At 38.8% G+C, this 22,259-nt stretch overlaps 1 protein-coding gene across 1 annotated transcript in view; it reads right to left on the bottom strand.

Annotated features, from left to right (window-relative positions):
- ENO4 (enolase 4) overlaps positions 1 to 22,259 on the bottom strand; it is a 1,153,105-nt gene that overhangs the window by 800,880 nt on the left and 329,966 nt on the right. The window contains exon 4 of the mRNA XM_044055968.1: positions 11,763 to 11,896. Coding sequence (XP_043911903.1) covers positions 11,763 to 11,896 — 134 coding nt within the window. The remainder of the gene's footprint in view (positions 1 to 11,762; positions 11,897 to 22,259) is intronic.

Genomic DNA, 22,259 nt, shown 5'->3' with positions numbered 1-22,259 from the left:
GCGATTCATACAAAGAACATTTGGTTAGTGTTTCACTATGTGTGATTAATTGTGAGGGTGCTTGCTTGTTCACGGATGGATGTGTGTATGAGTGTGCATGTCTGTGTGTGTGTGTGTGTGTGTGTGTGTGTGTGTGTGTGTGTGTGTGTGTGCGTGCGTGCGTGCGTGCGTGTGTGTGTGTGTGTGTGTGTGTGTGTGTGTGTGTGTGTGTGTGTCTGCATGGGTATCTGAATGTGCAGGTGTGTGTGTGTCTGTGTCTGTGACGTTATGGAGGTGCCTTTACTAACATGATGCATGGGCTGCCAGTGAAAACACTAACCCATTCTGGTCTGATAGTTCCAGTGTTAAACAAGGATGATTCAGAAATATGCTAATGAAACAATAATGAGGTCTTCTGCTTTGTGCCATAGATGTCTCTGTATCATATTTCCTCACCGTTGCATAAATTGCCCTACCTGTGGTAGGCTATTTAAGCAAATGGTGAGAATTTGTCCTGCATTTCATGACAGATGTCAGTAAACTCAATCTGCTACCTTGCATCACTTTAATACTTGATAGCACTCTACCAATTTACAAAGGCCGTTCTGACTTGAATTCCATCCTAACTTCAAATGACAATATATTTGTACTGCTTCAAGATAAGCTTATGAAATTTTCTGGAAAGACCCTTTGATAATCCCACTTTCATTTTGTTTTGCACAGCTTATTACCTTTCTAAGGAAAGTAGACAAGAGAATCTCAGATATGGGCATGCCTCTCAGAGCTTGTTAAATATTCATATTTTTTCTGTAACATAAAAATGATAGCACTCTATCTTCTTCTAAGAAAAGAAAATAATATTTGGTTCTTTTTGCATAAGAACGCAAAAAAAAAAAAAGAAGTTATGTTCTTACCATAACATTCCATCTGTGTTGTCGATCTTCATCTTCATTCATTCTTGAGTGTTGGGTTTCGGTTCCAACCCTTTGAACCAACTCTGCCATTATATCATGCTTGTGCCAGCCAGAAACTCTCATACCAAGGTTACCCATACTGCCCCTCTTCCCCTTCCCCTCAGATCGAGTTTTGACAACAGAGTAGAAAAAGATGGCAGCTTTGTCTGAGCAGCAACCCTACTAGGACCCTAGGACTAGTTCTGAACCTCCAGGAGTCTTTGGAGGGGGGAGGTGGGTGGGATGTTAAGAATGAATGAAGATCAACAACACAGATGGAACGTTATGGTAAGATCATAACTTCTTTATCTGATGTCAATCTTCATTCATTCCTGACTGTTGTGACAGAGTCCCTAGTTACTTTAGACCTTGGGAGGTCCTAGGGAAGGATATTCCTTAGCACCATAGAGCCAAAGGATGCTCTTCCCCTTGAGACCATATCCAGTCTGTAATGAGTGATAAAGGTATGGGGAGTAGCCCAAGTTGCGGCTGCACATGTCAACCATAGAAGCTCTAGAATGAAGTGCTACGGAAGTGGAAACAGATTTAGTAGAATGCACCCTACTGTTGATAAGTCCAGTTTATTTTGTTGATAAATAAAGGTGATGCAATCTCTACACCATTTTGACAGAGTAACTTTCGAAACTGATTTGTCCAGTCTAGTACCTGAAAAAGATAGGAACAGTTTGTCCAATTTTCTAAATGATTTTGTTCTATCCAATTAAAAATGTAATTGTCTGTGTACATCTAACAAATATAAACAATATTCTCCCTTGTTTGAGAAAATTGGGAATAAAGCTGATAGATCTATGGAATGATTAATACTGTAATCTGACACTACTTTAGGTAAAAAGGAGGGATTAGTTTTGAGTGATACTCTCTCTTTGTGAAAAATGATATACGGGTGTTTTACACACACAGCCTGCAATTCTGAGATTCTCCTAGCTGACGTGATAGCTACCAGGAATAGGGTTTTCCAAGATAAAAATTTGATATCACAGGTGGCTGCTGGCTCAAAAGGCTGATGGACCAAACTTTGTAAGACCAAAGTTAAATTCCAAGATGCACTGGGCTCTTTGAAAGGTGGTTTCAAATGTAAAGTGCCCTTAAGAAAGGTTTTGCAGAGATGGTGGAACATCAAGAAAAGGTCATCAAAACCATTATGGAAATTTGAAATGCCAACTAGATGAACTCTAATAGTAGAAGCAGAGGCTCCCAATTGGAATAAGGTGGATAAATATTCCAAGACTTTGTTGAGTGAGGCTGAAAAAGGATCAGTACCCTTTTCATCAGACCAATGCACAGATCTCTTCCATTTGCTAGATAAAGTTTTCTGCTGGATGGTTTATGAGAAGCCAGAAGTATCTTTTGTACTGGGGAAGATAAGTTATTTCACCTGGCAATTACTGGAAGTGGAAAAACCAAGCTGTCAGCTTGAGATTTGGTAGGTCGGGATGGATGAGACAACAGGTCTGGGGTTGGATTCAGAATCCATGGACGGTAAATTAAGTGAGACAAGAGAAAGGGAAACCAGACTTGACAGGGCCAATGAGGTGCAATAAGAATCACTTTGCTTCAATTGTTGGTCTTTCTTCAGAAACTGGGGAATTAGGTGAAAAGGCATAACAAAGTCCCAGGGGCCACTCATGGAGAAGAGCATCTCTTGGGGACTACCCCCAAGGGGGGACCAGGGCAAAGTAGCTGTTGCATTTGTGGTTTGTGGGAGAGACAAACAGATCACAGCAAGGCTGACTCCATCAAAGAAAAATCTTCACCGCAACACTGGCATTGCGAGACCACTCGTGAGGGAGGAGAATGCATCTGCTCAGTTTGTCAGCAATCACGCTGAAGTTCCTGGAATGTGCATTGCTATCAGAAAGCGGTTGGAGGCGATCACCCATTGCCAAACTCTTAGGACTTCTTGACAAAGATGGTAGGATCTGGTTCCCTCCTGTTTGTTGATGTACCAGACTACTGACATATTGTCTGACTGAATAGCAATTGTCCCTGAAGGGAAGGCAGATTGGAATGCTTGCAATTCTAAGAGCACTGCCCTCAGTTCTAGGATGTTGGTATGAAAACTGGCCTCTGAAGAGGACCAAGTGCCTTGGACTGTCTTTCTCTGAAAATGCCTCCCCACCCTATCAGGGATGTGTCTGTGGTCACTATGGCCTTAGGCTGAGAGGGGGAAAAGGGGCGGCTTCATAATTTGTCTTCTGGCTTCATCCACCAATATAAACCCTGCTTTTACCGGTTGGTAATTCGGATTGGGTGGGACATTGGATGAGTTAACATTGACCACTGTGACACCAGAAGCCACTGAAGTAGCCTCATGTGGTATCTTGCCATAGGAACTAAGGTGATTGTCGCTGCCATGGACCCAAGACCTGGTAAGCGGAACTTTGTCTTGAGAGTGTATCACTTGTAGTTGCAACCTCAGCGTTTCCAGTCTGTGAAGTGGAAGAGCAGCCATGCAGGATTTTGTGTTTAGTCTTGCTCTGATGAATTATATGTCCTGTGTAGGGGATAGCTTTGACTTTTCCCTGTTAATCGAGATGCCTAAGAACTCTGCAAGCCTTAGAACAGAGTCCAAAGTGGAAAGCAGCAGATGGCTGGTGGAGGCAGTGAGGAGCCAGTCCTCTAAATACAGAAACACACAGAATCCCTGTAGCCTTAAGTGAGCTGCTACCACTGCCATGCATTTGGTGAATACCCTGGAGGCTGTGGTGAGACCAAAGGTCAGTCCTTGAAATTGGTAATGCCTGGCTCCTAGTTGGAAGCAGAGGTATCTTCTGGAGCATTTGTCCATTTTTCTGTGGTAATACACATCCTGAAGATCTATGGAGCACATCCAATCATCTTTCTCCAGAAACGGAAGGATAGACTGAACAGTGACCGTTCAGAATTTTGTTTAACAAACTTGTTCAGTACACTGAGGTCTAAGATTGGCCTCCAGTCCCCTGTCTTTTTTTGGCACTAAAAAAAACCTTGAGTAAAATCCAGATCCCATGTGGTCTGGTGGGACTGTTTGGATGACTCTTTTTTGAAGCATCTTTTGGATTTTGAGTGCTGCAATATCCCTCTGACTGGTGGAAAATTAGGGATTAGTCTTTGTAGTCTGGGACAAAAAATAAAGGGGATATGGTAACCTCTGGTAATTCTCGTCTGCACTAAAGAATCTGATGTTATAGTGTGCCGGGCTGCATGGTGCAGAGATAATCTTCCCCTGACTGCTTCCAGAGGTAAGCAATCGAGCCACTGCTCAGAAGCACTGGTAGGGTTGCCCAAAGAAGGAATCCCTGGAACTCTGCTTATGCGGACCCACTCTGCCATGGGAGGGGCATCTTCCAGAACAGTTACCCCCTCTGCCTCGGGAGGAATATTCGCCATGAGTGTCCCGAAAAGGCCCTTGGGACTTTCTGAACCACATCTTTCCACTCCTCTGATTCCTAGATTATGGTCATTGATGAGTGGAAAAATGCACACCCACAGCAGAAAGGGTCTTTAAGTCCTTCTCACACCTGGCTAATGTGTCTCTGACTTTTGGGCCAAACAGCAATGAAACATCAATGGTAGCATTGATAAAGGAAGACTTGAATGGGTCCGCAAAGTCACATAAGTGCATCTAGGCGTGACACCTAATGGCAACACCTGTACCTGCTGCCCTGGAAGTCCCTTAAGCTGTATGTGCAATAAGCCGCATGGATGAGTTGGAGATTGACTCTAGGGCGGCAAGCTGAGAGGCAACCTTATCATGGACGTCATCAGACACAGCTCCTGCTAAGGTTTCTGAAAGCTCAGTTATCAGATCTTTTTGGAGTCGCGTAAAATGTGCCAAAAATTTCAAGGACTGTTTGGCAAAGGTTGATGAAGCAAAGACCTGTTTCCCGAATCTGTCCATCGTCCAGGAATCTTGGTTTGGAGGATGGACAGTTAGACTCTCCTCGGCAAGTTTCTTTTTTGTGGCAGCTGCCATCACCATGGCATTAACCGCTAGACCTTTTGACCAGTGAGGCTGATCCTCAGGTGCAAAAATAATTTTGTCTAGTCTCTGAGGAATTGGTTCTATAGTATCAGGGGCCTTCCATGCACACTGCCTCATGACTTTGACCAGTTTATTGGCAGGTGGTGTCACCCAAGAAGTAGAAGGCTGGGTGTGAAAAGCCTGCAAGAAAACAGATTCCTCAGAGGATGGGCTTGTGGACTTCCAATCACCCCTCTGTTTTAAAATTTCCAAATCTCCAAAGGAGACATCTTCAGGAGGTGACCAAAGAGACCCTTCTCCTTCATCAAAATCTGTATCCTCAGTGACCAATTCTTCTGGAGAATCCAGGTGCTTCCTCTTGCAAGATCTCTGATGGGGTGGCTCCTCAGGGGGAAGATCCAAAGAGGACTCCAAAGACAGGGGACCCTGCAACAGGATGTCTTGCTGCTTTTGTGCCTGCTGCTCCAGTGTAGCAGACTGACAGTTGCAAGCCAGAAAATACATAGATGTGACATTCTGATGGGGATGGTGCCAGCTGTGAGCCTGATGAGGCCAGGGTTCATCCATAATCTGGAAGGCAGACCTGCCCGAAGAGGGATGGGAGCCCAGAACCAAGAAAGACAGCCTCAGAACTGGGGTCACACCCTGCTCCAATGAACCCACCTCCAGAGTAGGAGCAGTGAGAGGACTCAAAACTGCCAGATCATCAGGAACCATTGACAGCGACAGAAATAATCGGAGCCGATCCAGGGATCCCAGAGCCGGCAGCCAAATTATGGTCCCATGGGTGGGCCAGCTCCGATGGTACCACAGACCATAAAGTCAGTTCCGGAACCAAGGTGAGATCCACCATTGGCACCGAAGAAATTGGCACTGGGAACATTGAAGTTGAGGACTCCAAGACCTGTGGAGAGGTTGAAGGAGGAAGACATGTGGGAATCCTAGGAGAGTAACCCTCAGCTCCAGATGGGAGAGAGGTCTTAGAGGGGGCAGGAAGGCCTCTGGCTGTCAAAACCTGATCTACTAATGTGAATACATCAAGCTCTGAAAGGCTCCTGGTGAAACAGATGGGCATCCCCATGGGCAATTCTGGCCTTTCATGAAATGGACTTAATTGCAGACCCAAGAAGGGGACTGTAGATGGAGAGTACCTAGTCCTGAGTGTAATCTTGACCTTTGGCACCATGGTCGGTTGACCAAGAGTTTGCTTTGCAGGGAAAGGAGGAACAAGAATGCTAGGGGAGACTATTGTTGGTGCCGAGAGGGTCATTGGTACTGGTGAAATAGTCGGTGCTGTAAGAGTTTTGGTAATTTCAGTAGTTGTCGGCACCATGGGGGACATGACAGGTTTCGGTGCCGGAGCAGAAGTCAGTGCAGATTTTGGTATCTTTAGCTTCATGTAGTTTTGGCGACATAGCAACGGAATGACTCCTTTTTTCAATTTCTTTTTGGGAGACTTAGATGGCTCCACCTCAGACAAAGCCTCACTAAAAGAGCATTTTAGCAGCCCCTTGAGGATAAGTTTGTTACAACTCTCCGCAAGGGTTTAAGCACTAAAACCCTTGCAGAGTTCACATGGTTGAATTTCCAAATGTGGCATCCCAAACAATACACACATGAAATATGCCCATCGGAGTTGGGCATTTTTCTGCTACATTCCTCACACTGCTTGAACCCTGTGGCTCCTTTTCCTTTTTCTGCCATCTTCCAAAAAAACAACAAGAAGGGCATGCGCACCTCACAAACACACACACACAAGAACTAATGGAAAAAATACACAGTACAGGTTTTTTTTTTTTTTTTTTTTATTGAAGGCTGTACCAACAATGGTATTTAGAAAATTACCCCAAAAAGGTAAAAAGAAGAAAGAATTAAGGGAAGTAGGGATAACAGTAATGGTATTTAAGAATTTACCAGAGGTAAAGGGAAGGGGAGTATACTAACGATGATAAGAGAAAATACCAACAAGGTAAAGGAAGAAGAAATATACAAACATTCATAGCAAAAAACACAGCAATAATAGTAACTATGAAAGAGAGGCAACAAATAAAGAACTGAAAAAATATATAAATATATGTGTGTGTGTGTGTGTGTGTGTATATATATATATATATATATCTGTAGGTATACATCAAGAAAAACCTTAGCTGAGAGCATGGCCGAGGAGTCTGATTTTCTATGCGGCAAACGAAATCTGAGGGGAAGGGAAGAGAGGCAGTATGGGTAGCCTTGGCTTGAGAGTTTCTGGCTGGTGCGAGCTTGATATAACGGCCATGTCAGTTCTGAGGGTCAGAACCGAAACCCAACAGTCAAAAATGAATGAAGATTGGCAACATCAGATTAATATCATTCTCATAATACATACTAAGTTTGTCATCTTGAAAAAATGCAAACGATTCTCATATATATATATATATATATATATATATATATATATATATATATATATATAATGAATGGCAAAACCAAAAGATTTGAATGGCTACGTAAGACTACTGATAGTGCATAGCAATAAAGGACCATGTGTCTGTAACTGGAGAAGGTGTTAACAGCAAATTTATCAGTAAAAATATGCTATGACCTTCTAATACAAAATATACTTAAATGGTTTTTTCAGCTGTTAAGACACATACGCTTTATCTTCTTTTAGATAATGGGTTAAATGTACATTGTTATCCTGTTATAGAAAAACATTCTCCAAATGGGTCTTAATGCATAGATATCCCTTGGCAAAAAACAAGTCCTCCACAAAAAAAAAAGCAAATGAAAAAGATAACACACAGGGGTGTGGGTGTGTGTGTGTGTGTGTGTGTGTGTGTGTGTGTGTGTGTGTGTGTGTGTGTGTGTGTGTGTGTGTGTGTGTGTGTGTGTGAGAGAGAGAGAGAGATAAAGAGAGCAAAAGACAAACTTAGTGAGGGAAACACATACACAGTGAAGGATACACTCAACAGAACACACGCCTTTGAACTTCTTTGCTCAAGAATTCTGGATAAACCCAGAAAAAAGGGAAAAAGCTGAATATAAGGGGCAGTTTTTAAATATAAGCCTAATTCACTTAAAAATATAGCAAGAGGTTTTCCATCAACATGAGTTTTCTGAAAAATAAGTATAAAACTGTAACATTTTCAAGGGACAAAGTTCAACCAAGGACAAGAAGCAGGGGTGAAGTTGCAATGCCTTACACTGTATGATTTTTTTTTTCATTAATTTGACAACGAGTCATCTGAAGTGCACTCAGTCAAGAAAGTATCTGTAATTGCTATACAAGTGTGTGTGTGTGTGTGTGTGTGTGTGTGTGTGTGTACTTTAAACATTTACCCAATTTATATTTTGGATATAAAATCCTTCCTCTAACAACAATTACATATGCTACAACAAATATGAAACATTTGGCAGAGGAACTAGTTTACATCATAAATATATAAAAAAAAGTAATCAAATACAAAACAATTTAACACATAGCCCATATGTAAGCACAGTAATGCCCTCAAGGGTGAATGTTATCAGTGAAGTCACCCTTTCAGGGGAGGTAAGTCAACTGCCTGTTGTATCTGGTCTCACAGCACCATAAGGTGGCATTATTTCATTAATAATGTCCACATTGTCATGCAAAGTGTGTGTGTGTGTGGGGGGTCATAAGTCCTGTGACAAAAAATCTATATGCAAGATAAAGAGATCTGGATTTTTATTTCTGATTAAATGACAGCTCAGTAGCAGAATTTCACAACAGGAAACCCCAATGAAAACCATGTAAAGTGCAAAATGTTAGACTATGCCAATTAAGACACATTTATTAAACTGGATGGTGGTATAATGGTTAAAGTCTTAACCTCACATACACAAGGTTCAGCGTTTAATTCTGACCTTTGAGGGAAACCGACTGTGAGGATGTGGAATGTGCCCTTTTTGAAATCGTACACCAGCTGTGATTGTAAAGGAATCACAATAATGTAATGACCATGTTGATCTTTGATAGGTACTTCCACCCCCAACATACAATATCAAAAATCATTCAGAAATGATTTTGTAACTGCTGTTTGCTTTTATTTATCATCTGCCTCTTAAAATGATGATCTCATACTCTAAACTTCTCATGTATCATTGAGAAGAAAATAAAAATGTAATAGCCCCAAGAAATGGGTTGGGAGGTAGGGTGGAATATTAAGGCTCCGATTTGCTTCAAGAACTGCTTTCTGTAGTCAGAATGTATAACATTTGATTTCTTCTACCTCCACTTGCCTATTGTAAGACTTTGAGCAAGTCATTTAACCAGATAACCTTCCAGGTTATCCCTGAAAAGGGATACTTTGTTCAGTGGGTGTACCTAGTTAAGAAACAGATGAAATACATAAATAAATCAATGAAATAAAATAAAACTATACACACACACACACATATATATATATATATATATATATATATATATATATATATATATATCGAGAGAGAGAGAGAGAGAACGATTTCTGCTTGCTGCTATAGGGCAATCCATTGCCATGTTGATTGCCATAAAAATAAAGAAATATATAAAATCAAGTGCATTTGTGTTATGGGCAGAGTGTTTTGTTACCACTGGCCTCAATCTTTCTCATTTTCTTGAAGAAAAAGTGAAAGAACAACCAATCACAATGATGTACTTCAACTTTAACCTTTCAGACATTAACTGCAGTCATCATCCCCACCATACCATAGCAATGGCCACTTTAACATGATCATCTTCAGCCTCTCATTTGCTTTCTTCCACTGACTGTTTCACATAGTTCTCAAACCTCCATCTCCAAAATATGAAACACAAAATTACCTCTGACCATATGGAGTAAATGGCCAAAATATGGGACATTTATTAAAAACTTCAACTAGAAAGCTCACAACATAGTAAATAAAATAACTGTTTCTTCATACTTACAAAAATGTCTTATGATGAACTAATATGATTTTATATTATTTACCATAGTACTTATTGAAAAAAAAAAGTGACAGATCCTTTCAATGCAGAAAAGCAAGAAACATGGAGGTTTTAATACGCAAAGTCACAAACTGAAGTACATTCCTCATAGTGAGGTACAGTTAAGAGATATGCTGCTTCTCCATTCCCAGGCAGCTACTTCTGCCAATTATCTATGATCACTAAAAGCAAAAGTAGTAATAACATAGATGCAGTAATGTACTTCAACTCACTGCTTCAGGGCTGAAGGTACTGCTACAGGGAACTGCCCCCTACATTGTTCTCAACTTCTTAGCTAAAGAATCAGGGACAAAACCAAATATTATGGGGGCGGGGCAAAAATCAGGGACATCTCCTGAGCTCAATATCAATCTCACTAAAAGTAAATTAAAGACAAAATCTGTACTCTGATGTGGGCAGTGTCTGCTGTTACCATTGCCCACAGTTCTATCTGGTTTTCCAGCCAGTGCCAGCACTTAAATTGAAGTGATCTAATGCACTTGTCTGCTAAAAATGTCCCTGAAAATCCACCAGTCTGTAACTCTTACCAGGTAGTCTCTAGTCAAATGACTACACATTGCTGGGGAAGCATTGCAATTGGTTAAGGGCAACCAACTACAAGTGGTTAGAATAGATCAAATAGTAATAGGACACATGTTGGCTACCCGTGTCCTATTACTATGACCATGAGGGAGAGGTGGGTGGAATTTTTTGGTTTGTTTTTCAATTATGGGCATGCTGGTAAAGACATATTACAATATCTGTCTGTAACTCTTACCAGGTAGTCTCTAGTCAAATGACTTCACATTGCTGGGGAAGCATTGCAATTGGTTAAGGGCAACCAACTACAAGTGGTTAGAATAGATCAAATAGTAATAGGACACATGTTGGCTACCCGTGTCCTATTACTATGACCATGAGGGAGAGGTGGATGGAATTATTTGGTTTGTTTTTCAATTATGGGCATGCTGGTAAAGACATATTACAATATCTGCACATAAAAACAAGAATAAAAAAAAAAGTATTTAAATTTGACTGGGGCACTTACCGGGGCACACTATTCCATAGATAGAGCACATACCCAGCAAGCTTCCTGTGTTACCTCCCATGTCCATTAGGCCACCTGGCGGGAGGTGTTGGGCCTGGTGACAGCTGTAGTGGACTGGTGGTTGGACACCCAGATTGGCAGCCTGACGTATGTCCTCATATGACTTGTGAAGTTGTACAGCTGCCTGGACCTTGTCACTATGCCACCAGTGGCAGGATTCAGCCAAGAAGATAGTCATGGAGGTGACTGATGTATGATTGTATTCAATGATTTGTAGCTTGGCAAGCATTCTTCATCCACCCTACACCTTCTTTATGGTGTTCCCCTTCTTTGTGTGTCACTCTTCTCCCAAGTTTAACTAGTCTTCCCTATCACTAAGCATCCTCCCTTTGTCTGTCTGCATCTCTCCTTTGGGCCACCCATATGTGCCAGCACCTTCCCATCTGTATTCATCATTCATGTCTGTCAGTGCTGCCATCTCTATTCCATCCTTCTTGCCCATACCTTCCCAAGCTACATTTTCCCTCTTCCCCTCTTAAAAAAAGAAAAAGACACTCTTCCCACAAAAAAATGCCTCACAAATTCCACATTACTATTTTTTTTACCTTATTCTATTGTGTGTTCTCTACTTGCTGTTCCCATTATTTGCTGTACTATCCACTCATTTCTGTTTCATTTATGTTATAAAACATGTAGGAACTTTGCTGTATAGTCCTTGTCTGGTCCTTAGCTGTGCCCATATTGCATTGTAGAGCATAGTGAATTAATACATTGTTTGAGCTGTGTTCCACTCTGGTAAACAAATTTAAATAAATAAATAAATATACAATTCATTAAAATCCTTAAACTAACCTTTAGCACTTCCCTTCTTCCCTTTTTGAGGTTGAGATGATGGCAGTTGTTGTGGGACTGGAGTCACTGCTATTGTTTCCGTTTCTATTTTCATCCTTTCTTTTTCTTCCTCTGATTTTCTTGCAAAATAGTCACTTCAAAATATTCATTTAGTATGTTACATTGCACTTTGTAAGCTTTTGAAAACATTCACATTTTATTTCTTTTCTATAATAAACTCTAAATGTATTTTCAAAAATTATGTATTCATTGATTTGAGATAAATACTTGTTTCATACTTATCATACTTGCGTAAAAATTCATGGATCTATGTTCAGCTATTGAAAACATAAATCCTCAAACAGCTAAATATTGTATGGAAAACACTGTTATTGAACATTACCGATTATAAGTAACAGCAAAAAAAAAAAATACATGGAATGGCCATAGTTGGCCAGCATCGTGAATACAACCAACCAAGGTGGGGGGGTCTTCACCCCCCACACACCCCATTGTGGGAGCTGTGCCTGACACACCCTTCTAACTATATATACCAACTCTGAGATCACACTACAGTGGGGAATAGGGCAAATTTAAAAGGTTTCCTTGACTTACCTTATGCATCGCGTTACTTCCTGATTGTTGGTCAACTATGGCCATTCCATGAATTTTCTGTTATTGATGTTTGGCAATAGGTTCATAGGTAAGTACTAGGCTATCTGCTCAAGGGCATTTATAAGCCTAGCCAGAATGTGTTGGCTTTTGCCACCCCCTTAGATTAGTTCCTTGCACCACTGTCCAGCAGAGCCACTACAGTGATCTCCGGGGTAAATTTTCAGTTTCCCATCCACCCGTCAAGGTTTCTCTTGAAGAGTGTTAGTGAGACACAAATCTGGACATTCTGCCAAAATCTGCACAGTTGAGAGGTATGTCTTAAGACAGCTCCAGGCAATTCTCATGCTAAATGAGCTACACATGTTTAGTACTGTCATACAGCATACTTGGTAAAAATAAGCATGATAGCCTGAAAAATCTTGTTTGATTAATGCCTGCAGGTTAAGGTGAAAGCTTTGACTTCTCTGTGCTGATACTGAAATACCATGCTTTTGTTTCTGTTTATTTGGGTAACATTCAATGAAAGAAAAATGCTTGCTTTCAAGCATGACCCTGGATTTGTGGTCATTTTTTTCAGTCATTTATGCCAGGAGAAATTACAAGAATCAAACACAGTATAAACAACAAATGCCAATAAATAAGTGTATTTTTCTTGTGTGTGCAAGACCTATATGTAGCTGATGCTACATTCTCTATTACTAGCACGTTCAAGATTACAAAATGGGAATTAAAGCTTGAGTGGAGACTTGAAAAGTTTATGTGCTGAGCAAGCAGATTGTGCATTACATGTTTTGAAACTTAGACCTGCACTGATGAAATAAGCAGAAGAAAAACAGATGCATCTGATAAACAATACCACTACTGGGCTATCAGATTTACAATCTGATAGACAGTTGAACGTGCCACACGCACAAGCAACAATTATAGAACAAAAAGCTATACATATTTAAAACCTGCTCGTTCTTTTGGAACTAATGCTGCACATTCAGAATAGGTGCAAAGCAACAAATACGGACATGCGTTTAAATAACACTCTTACAAACTTAGAAAGCTGATAAAATAACATGTTTATGTCTTTAGCTTGACTTTTGTGAAGGGTATGAATTCTGAAACTATAGTGTCTCTAGTTATTTTCTGAGGTCAAGCAACATCAATTTTCTGTAAAATCTCTGGCAAATGAATGTTGGTTGACCTCAGAAAATAATGACAGACAGAAAATAACAATTCTATCCCAAAAATATGAGGCAGTTGTGAGTTATCAGTAATTGGCATTCACTAAGAGCAAAACCTCACAAAAGCTGCACAGCCGCAAGTATATTCATACAAACTTGCCATATTGAACATCATGTTAGACAAAAACATAAAGTGAGTTCTGTTAATGAACATGCAAGCAGAAAATGATGAAAGAACCATTTACAAATTCAACAGGGTTGGGAGGGTGGCCCAATGGCCAAGGTGCCTGCCCCACAAATACAAGGTGCAGAGCCCGAGTCCCACAAGGGACAACTGGCCAGGGCCAAAATGTCCCGCAAGGGCAGCCAGCCCAGCACCAATCCATGAACAGGGATATAAAGCAGATGAGGGCACACTTTTACAATTGCAAAAAAGGAACACATCATGTAAGCAAAAGCTATGGTAGCTTAACTAGACAACTTAACTAAAGCAAGTTCTGCACAAGCGTGGTAATTCTACAATGCATTAGCGGTTTCTTATCATAAACAAACCTTTCAAACCACAGGCGCTGTACAGCAGCAACTTATTCGGATTCCTTACTATGTACACTTTCTAAGCTTTAAAAAATACTGTGAAATAACAAAAGTTAATGAGGACATCATCAAACAGTACATATTGCAAGTTATTAGCTCACATACCTGAATTACAGAATAGTCAAATAATTGCAGCTGCAAAAATAAATCCACTGCTCGTGAAGGACTAGCCAGTCAAAAAAACAGATGCTTCCAGCAACTCGATATTTAGCTGTTTGAGGGTTTATGTTTTCGATAGCTGAACATAGACCAAACATTCATAGATACACCCAACAAAATCAGTTTTCTTCCAGCATTGTAAAGTAGCACAGTAGCAGATTTAAACAGGCAACAGTTTTTCAAAATGCAATATTTCACACCCTTATGAACAGTTGAATGAATGACGTGTTGGAATGCAGTAGTGGTAACACTAGGTACAGCTATACTTTAAAATAAAATGAACACATTGATTAGATCCCAAACCAGATTTTTATTTTTATCTCATATCATTCAACATTGATGCACGTCTCACTTATGCTGATTCTTATCGTAACTCGGTGAACAGCCTGGTACCATACATAGTGCTTAGTAGGCAAGTAGGAATAGAAGTAGATTGCCATGCATTTCTCCTGTATTATACACACTCTCACACAGACACACACACACACACACACACACACACACACACACACACACACACCTATGAGCAATTTAAATTATTCCTGCTTAAAATGCTACAATAGAGAATGTGTCTGGTAATTATTTGAGATAACTACAAAGGTTATTTACATGTTATGTCATATAACATGCAAATTAACACTCCCAAAAATATATCCTTTATTTTTCAGTAATAATTAAATTCTTTTAATAAATGAAGTGCTTTATATTATTGAAGATGAAAAAATAGTCAGCCAGTTAATGAACCCATCAAGTCAATTATGTCAGACAACACAAATGGCCATAGTCATTATGACATATTATCATCAAAGTAACATTTCATTCTAACTACTGTATCTAGCTTTGAATTAAAAGAAGTATTTTACTATTATCAACACATGCTGAGTTTGCTATTTTCTGTAAACAGACTGCTTAGTATTTATTGATACTTTAGTGTTTCTAGTGTAATGCACACATTTGAATATGATCCCATTGCATTCTCATAGATATAAATGATTTTTAATCATAAATATTGATATTAAATCCACATACACATATACATACACACACATGCACACACAACACACATCAGTGAAACTCAGTCCAAAACATTTAACCACAGTCAGTCCCTCCTAGTTCCATTACTCTTTCTAACTAAAAACTGTGCCTTTTTAATAATTCTCTGTAATGTCCTAGTTTATCAGTCTTGTGCACTGTTTAAATATTTTGTGTGTGTCTGTGCATAAAAGGACCTTGTATTTCCTTGATTATATTGTCCTTAAACTCATGCAAAAAACATGTCTACTTAATATCTAAAATATGTCCTTTACATGCTCACTTAAAATCAGACATTATTTGTTTATTCAGTCAGTAATATACCTTTACACTAAGCTGTTCTCACTGACTTGCAACTGGCAGTGACAACCTTATGGAATGGTGGAGGTCCTGAGTTTAATACCCAGACAAGTGTCAGTGATTTTTCCTTTTCTATTCAGTTACTAATACAATTCAAGATTAAAGGCTTGTCCTGCATTGGATACTTGTATATTCGAAATATCACCATCACTCTGATTTCCTAGTTAAAATGAAAAACAACTACTCTTGGGGGAAAAAACAGGTGTCTATCAAATTCTGTCATTAACTTTGGGTACAGCGAAAGACATGAAACATGAATTGTGGGTTCTCAGTTGAATCTACTATGTATCACATTTTTCTATGCTGGGGAAATCTCTGAATTCAAGAGGGACTTATGTTTTTGTTTACTTTTTCTTTTCTTTTCTTTTCTTTTCTTTCTTTTGTTTAACTTATCCAAAATAGTGTTGTTAAAATTATCTGATGCAAAGAATATTGTCAAGAAGTTATTTAGAGTGCGTTCCCTCTTGCTACCAGTGGGTAATGTTAATTTGCATATATTTCTTGCTAAGCAATGAAGACAGCATCCTTTAATATTAATAGCATCAATCATATTATAAAAATAAATTGAATAAGGTATTTACAGCTTAATGATGTATTCCACAGATATTAAAAAAAAACTCATTGATACAGTCAAAAAGTATTTGCTAAACTCTTATAAAAGCTTTAAAAATTCTGATATGAACTCTGTTGGTAAAACGTCCATTGGTATGGTAGTTATTACTTATAAACCTGGTTTCCAGCTGTTATGTAAAATTAGATATCAGGATGGGTGTATACTTACTTTACATACTGATGTGGCTAGGAGTAACTTTTATAACTGGCCAGTCTATGCACACTTTGTAAGATATTAACATTCTGTAATGCTGTTATAGTCATGTCTTTAATCCCATCACTCTAATAATATTATCCTTGGTAGAGACTTCAATAAACATTTCAACATTAGTTTTACTAAAGGGAATAAAGGAAAGTTTACTAAATTGTTGGAAATGCCTCGCCAAACGCTATGCGGTCATGAGACGCCTGACAAAAAAATCTTCAAAACTTGTCAGAAATACCATAAGCTGTGAGCCAGAAATAGAAATAATCCAATGTTTAATGAAAACCGAATGGTTACAAGTTAAGCGCTTTCACCCGTTCAAAACACGGGCTTCATCAGAACTAAAATTTAAAAAAACAGTTACCATTTAAATAACCTTGGAAAAACACATTTTCTAACAGCTACCTGGAATATTCTAGTAATCATCCCAAAAAACGTTTAAGAAATATCTTTAAGGGGCAATTAATCAGAGCCGTTAGGATGACATCATTATATTCAGACATGTTGAAGGAAGTGAGTTTTATTACATCTTTATTTAGAGACAGAGGCTATGATTCAAAATGATGTCTAATGTGAGTAAGCAGGTAATCAAAGAATGAGGAATAAGATACACCCCTTTATTGGGTTACAACTGTAACCAAGGAGACATTATTCCTATGCACACTGATAGACATTTGGATACAGCAGTGAATTATAGTAGAGCTTGCATTTTGGAATATGGCCCGTATATATTTAAAATTAAAGAAATTCTGACCACTAATTGGAACATTATTTTGGCAGATAACGAAGTAGTGAATGTTGTAGGACCTCGCCCCATTTTCATTAATAAAATGGGATTTAATATTAAAAAATACTTAGAAAGAGGCCCCATTGTTCAAAATCCTTCTAATAAACATACTAATAAATGCGGTAGGTGTAACTTATGTTACACCATAAATGAAGTGGATGGAGTAATATTAGATAATATTCATAGGTCTCGAATAAGGTTTAGACAGGGAAATTGTAAGTCTAAATTTATTGTTTATTTGGCCAAATGTTGTGCCTGTTCTGGTTTTTATATTGGTAAGACTGAAAGGCATCTGCACAAGCGAATTTACGCACATTTATATTGCATTAAAAAGAAGGATGAAAAAAACGCATTATATAGGCACATAAAAAAATGGGGTGATGACCATCAATTTAAGTTTGCTATTTTGGACATTATTAAGATGGACCCGAGGGGGGAGACCACAAAGGTCTACTATCATATAAGGAGTTGTGGTGGCAGTTGTGTACAGATGCGTCTAACCCCCCAGGGCTCAATGATTTTATTTCTATAAAGCCTTTGCTCAACATGTATTAACAGTTATGTTTTTTGTTGAGAGAGGTTCTTTTACATAAAACACTTGATGATTTCTTACATTTTTAGTTAGGTTAGGATGTCAACATTGATCATATGATATGCATTGACAGTTACTTTGTTTAACCTTTGTGGCTGCTCTGTGTCTTTAAATGGAGCCAATGTCTTGGCGCCAACAACGTTATTTAAATGGTAACTGTTTTTTTTTTATTTTAGTTCTGATGAAGCCTGTGTTTTGAATGGGTGAAAGCGCTTAACTTGTAACCATTCGGTTTTCATTAAACATTGGATTATTTCTATTTCTGGCTCACAGCTTATGGTATTTCTGACAAGTTTTGAAGATTTTTTGTCAGGCGTCTCATGACTGCATAGCGTTTGGCGAGGCATTTTCATCTGTTCATTTAGTTCTGTTGTACTTGCGTACGCCAAACACTTTTTTACTTTTAAATTGTTGGAAATGAATAATCTAATCTTAAGGAAATCTAAATATCTTTTGGAAAATGCCTCTACTCATTTGGATTTAAAAACAAAAATAGCTAAACTTGATGCCTTCAGCTGACACAGGATGTGAATGTTCAGGCTTTTTTGTTTCTTCAAAGAAAGAGTGCAAAATAACTGAAGCCAGAATCATCTAGCAAGAGTAAATTTGCAGCCAATAACAATGTTTGTCTTTTGGCTTTTCCCGGTAAGGGGTCGCCACAGCAGAACTCCGGTCCGCTAATAATTGGCAGTAGATATTTACGAAATGCCAAGGTGCCAGCTTGACGCTCAATCTTCAACGAAGGCACACCCATTTACGCACGCATATCTTTCAAACGCTACCCAACCGTGGGATTTTTGTTTAGTCTGCCCCTTGAAGGAAGACACCTTGTTTGGGAAGAACATGGGTACATGAAGCATGCTAGATACCCCAAGCATTAATTTGCCTCCATCATCCCACTGTTTGAAAATTTGAGTAGCACAGGGTCCAAACACCAATTCAGAAATTAAATGTGAATTCAAATGTTCACATTTTAAATAATCAAAAAACTCAGAATAACAGGAATAACCACAAAAGTGAAAACAAATGCAATAAAAGAAGCAGTTTGGGCACACCAAAAACGACTCACTAACACAGTCATTTATTAAAATAAAAGTTCAACACAAGCGCTTACGCCCTGCTACAATACAGGGCTTTATCAAGTGAATAAAAAACAAACAATCACAATCTCTTAAATAGCCTATTTCATAAAAAGGTGCCAAACCATCTTAAAGGTACATACACTGAAAAAACTGCATAGTTAAAAAACAGTTAACACCAATTCACATTGTTCCACTTAGTATGAATAAAATCTTGCAAAAACAATAAGGCAGCTTAAAGAACAATATAAAACCAATACTTTGATGTTAACATATACTCACAACGTGTCCCTCCTCTGTAGTTTACTGTTTTTCTTTATCAAATATGGCTTAATAGAAATATGGTCATTCAGACCTGGGGGGTTCGTGGCATTTAATTTCACCTGCCAGTAGGTTTCCCTACAGATAAGCCAATTCTCCCAATCTCCCCCACTAGGGTCCATAAAGATCTGCTCTAAAATCCCAAATAAAAAATCCTGTGTGCGTGGACTGCACAGAAAGATGTTTGTAAAGAGCATTGTTCAAGTTCTTCTTCTTAATGCTATAAGTGTGTTCGTAAATATGCTTTCCCAATGCTCTTTCAGATTTCTCCATGTAAAAACTAGCACAATCCTTACATAAAGCTAAGTAAACTATACTCTTAGTCGTACAATTACCCCTTTTAAAATATATTACACTCTTCACATTACTGTCCAACACTACCTGTTCCTTACCAATAATATATTTACAGTATCCACATCTCCCACATTTTCTAGTTCCAATCTCTCCCTGATGTTTTGTCTCCTTCCTATTTCTTTCAAAAACTTTTTTTCAAATTTGTACCTGTCTTAAAGACAAATCTGGGACACTCACCTATTTTTTCACAATGTCTTGATTACATTTTAGCATTTTCCAATTGTTCTTAACCAAATCCTTAATCCCTTGTGAGGCATAATTGTATTCAACCACTAAAGTCCTTGTAAAATGTCGATTGTCATCCCTCCTATTATGTGAAAAAGTCTGTTTTGTTTCACCCAGTAAGGGCACATATTTGACACTTCATCCCTCAATGACTTCTGATACCACCTCCTCAATTACAATGGCAGGATATCCCCTTTCATTAAATAATTTAGAAATCAATTCAATTTCGTCTAAGAAGTTACTTCTTTCTGAGGTCATCCTACCTGCCCTGACAATCTGGCCTTTATCAATGCTTTTCTTTTGTTTCCATGGATGCGCACTGATGTAAGGGAGGAAGGAATTACTAAATGTACTTTTTCTATGAATCCTAGATTTTAACTGTCCTTCAATCATATCCACTCTCATATCCAAATAGTCGATCCCAATCTTATCATATTTGTGGGTGAATCTTAAGAAATTTGTAGTGGTGTTCAAATATTCTATAATGTAGCCTAAAACATGTTCAGGCCCTTCCCATATAACAAAAATATTGTCCAAAAAGCGCCGATATAATTTAATGTATTTCCAAAATTCACTATTAAACATACACAAAATTTCCCATTTCAGAAAGACTAGATTGGCATATATGAGGGCACAAGCTGCCCCCATAGCTACACCTATAATCTGTTTGAAGGTCTCCCCCTCAAAATAGATGTAATTGTTCTCTAATAGCAATCTCATATGTTCAACAAGTACATACACCTCCACATTAAGTAAAAAGCTTTTATCATTAAGAATTGCCCAAAAAAACTCCAATCCTTCCTCAGTAGGAATACAAGAAAACTAATCAACAATATCAATTGTTAAAAAACAAATCTCTCCTACACATTTATCAGGGGTTAAGCTCTGCAAAAAGTCCCAAGAGTCTTTTAATAAGTGTGGGTACTCATCTACAATATGTTGAAGTGAACAGTCTAAAAATGTATCTATAGGGAATGTTTTGGACCCTTCTCTGGACACACTGGTTCTATAGGATGGATTGGTGATACTCTTATGTATCCTGGGAATGCCAAAAAAAGAAGCTAGTCTTGGCTTCTTAATCTGCAGTATTCCACCTACCTTCTGGTCAAGTCTGTTTTTCAGTATAAATTCTTCTATTGCCAATTCCACCTTCCTATAAGAAATGTTGACTTCATTAATAGAGACTGGGAAGTAGACATTAGTATTGTTCAAAATTTCTAGCATTTTACTTGAATAATCAATGGTTAAGAAGCGGTTCGGGGACACCAAAAACAACTCACTAACAGTAATTTATTAAAATAAAAGTTCAACACAAGCGCTTTTGCCCTGCTACAATGCAGGGCTTTATCAAGTGAATAAAAAACAAACAATCACAATCTCTTAAATACCTTATTGCATAAAAAAGGCGCCAAACCATCTTAAAGGTACATACACTGAAAAAAAAAGAAGTTATGTACTCACCATAACGTTCCATCTGAGTGTGTAACTTCATTTGTCTGCAACCTGTGGGTATCGGATCCGATCTCGGATGTGAGCCGGCAGCTTTACCTAGCTAAAGATCCGAGCTCCTAGCTCCTCCCCCTAGCCATAATCCCCTGCAACACATCCCCCATCCTCATATCGAGTTTGCCTATAGGGACTCCATAAGACCCTCAAAAGAGGCCAGTAACCTACAGCCTAACAGAATGGACAATCCTCTCCTGGTTAAGAAGCACAAAACTGGTTAGGGGGAATGGAAAGGGGAGTCGGTTGCAGACAAATGAAGTTACCCACTCAGATGGAACATTATGGTGAGTACATAACTTCTTTATCTGAAGTGGTTAACTTCATTTGGTCTGCAACCTGTGGGACAGAGTCCCCAGCTACCTAGAAAACCTTGGCCAGCCCTCAAGGAAGAATATTCTGGAGCACCGCGGAACCAAAGGAAGCCCTATTCCTGGAAATCAAATCCAATTTATAATGGGAAATGAATGTATGAGAGGAGGACCAAGTAGCTGCTGAACATATGACGTCTATAGGGACTCTAGACCAGAACGCAGCAGAGGTAGCTATGGATCGGGTTGAATGCGCATGGATTCCCAAAGGATCCAGTTTGTTCGAAGCTAAATAGGCTTGAATGATGCATTGTGAAATCCAGTTAGCTAATGTCACTTTGGTAATAGGTTTTCCTAAAGAAGACTTGGCAAAGGACACAAACAATTGATCAGACTTGCGGTTAGCTGCTGTCATGTGCAGACAAAAATGCAGTTTATGCACATCCAGTTTGTGCAGTGTGTATTCCCCTTTGTTCTGGAAATTGGGAAAGAACACTGGCAGATTAATAGACTGATTAATATTCGACTCAGAGGCTACTTTAGGGAGGAAAGAAGGATTAGTCCTGAGAGAAACTCTGTCCTTATGAAAAATTAGAT

Source organism: Protopterus annectens, chromosome 14.part0 (assembly GCF_019279795.1).
Source record: "Protopterus annectens isolate FY-2018-M chromosome 14.part0, PAN1.0, whole genome shotgun sequence".
In the NCBI taxonomy this organism is placed as follows: Eukaryota; Metazoa; Chordata; order Ceratodontiformes; family Protopteridae; genus Protopterus; species Protopterus annectens.
Note: the sequence above shows the minus strand (reverse complement) of the source record. Positions and strands in the feature narration are given on the sequence as shown.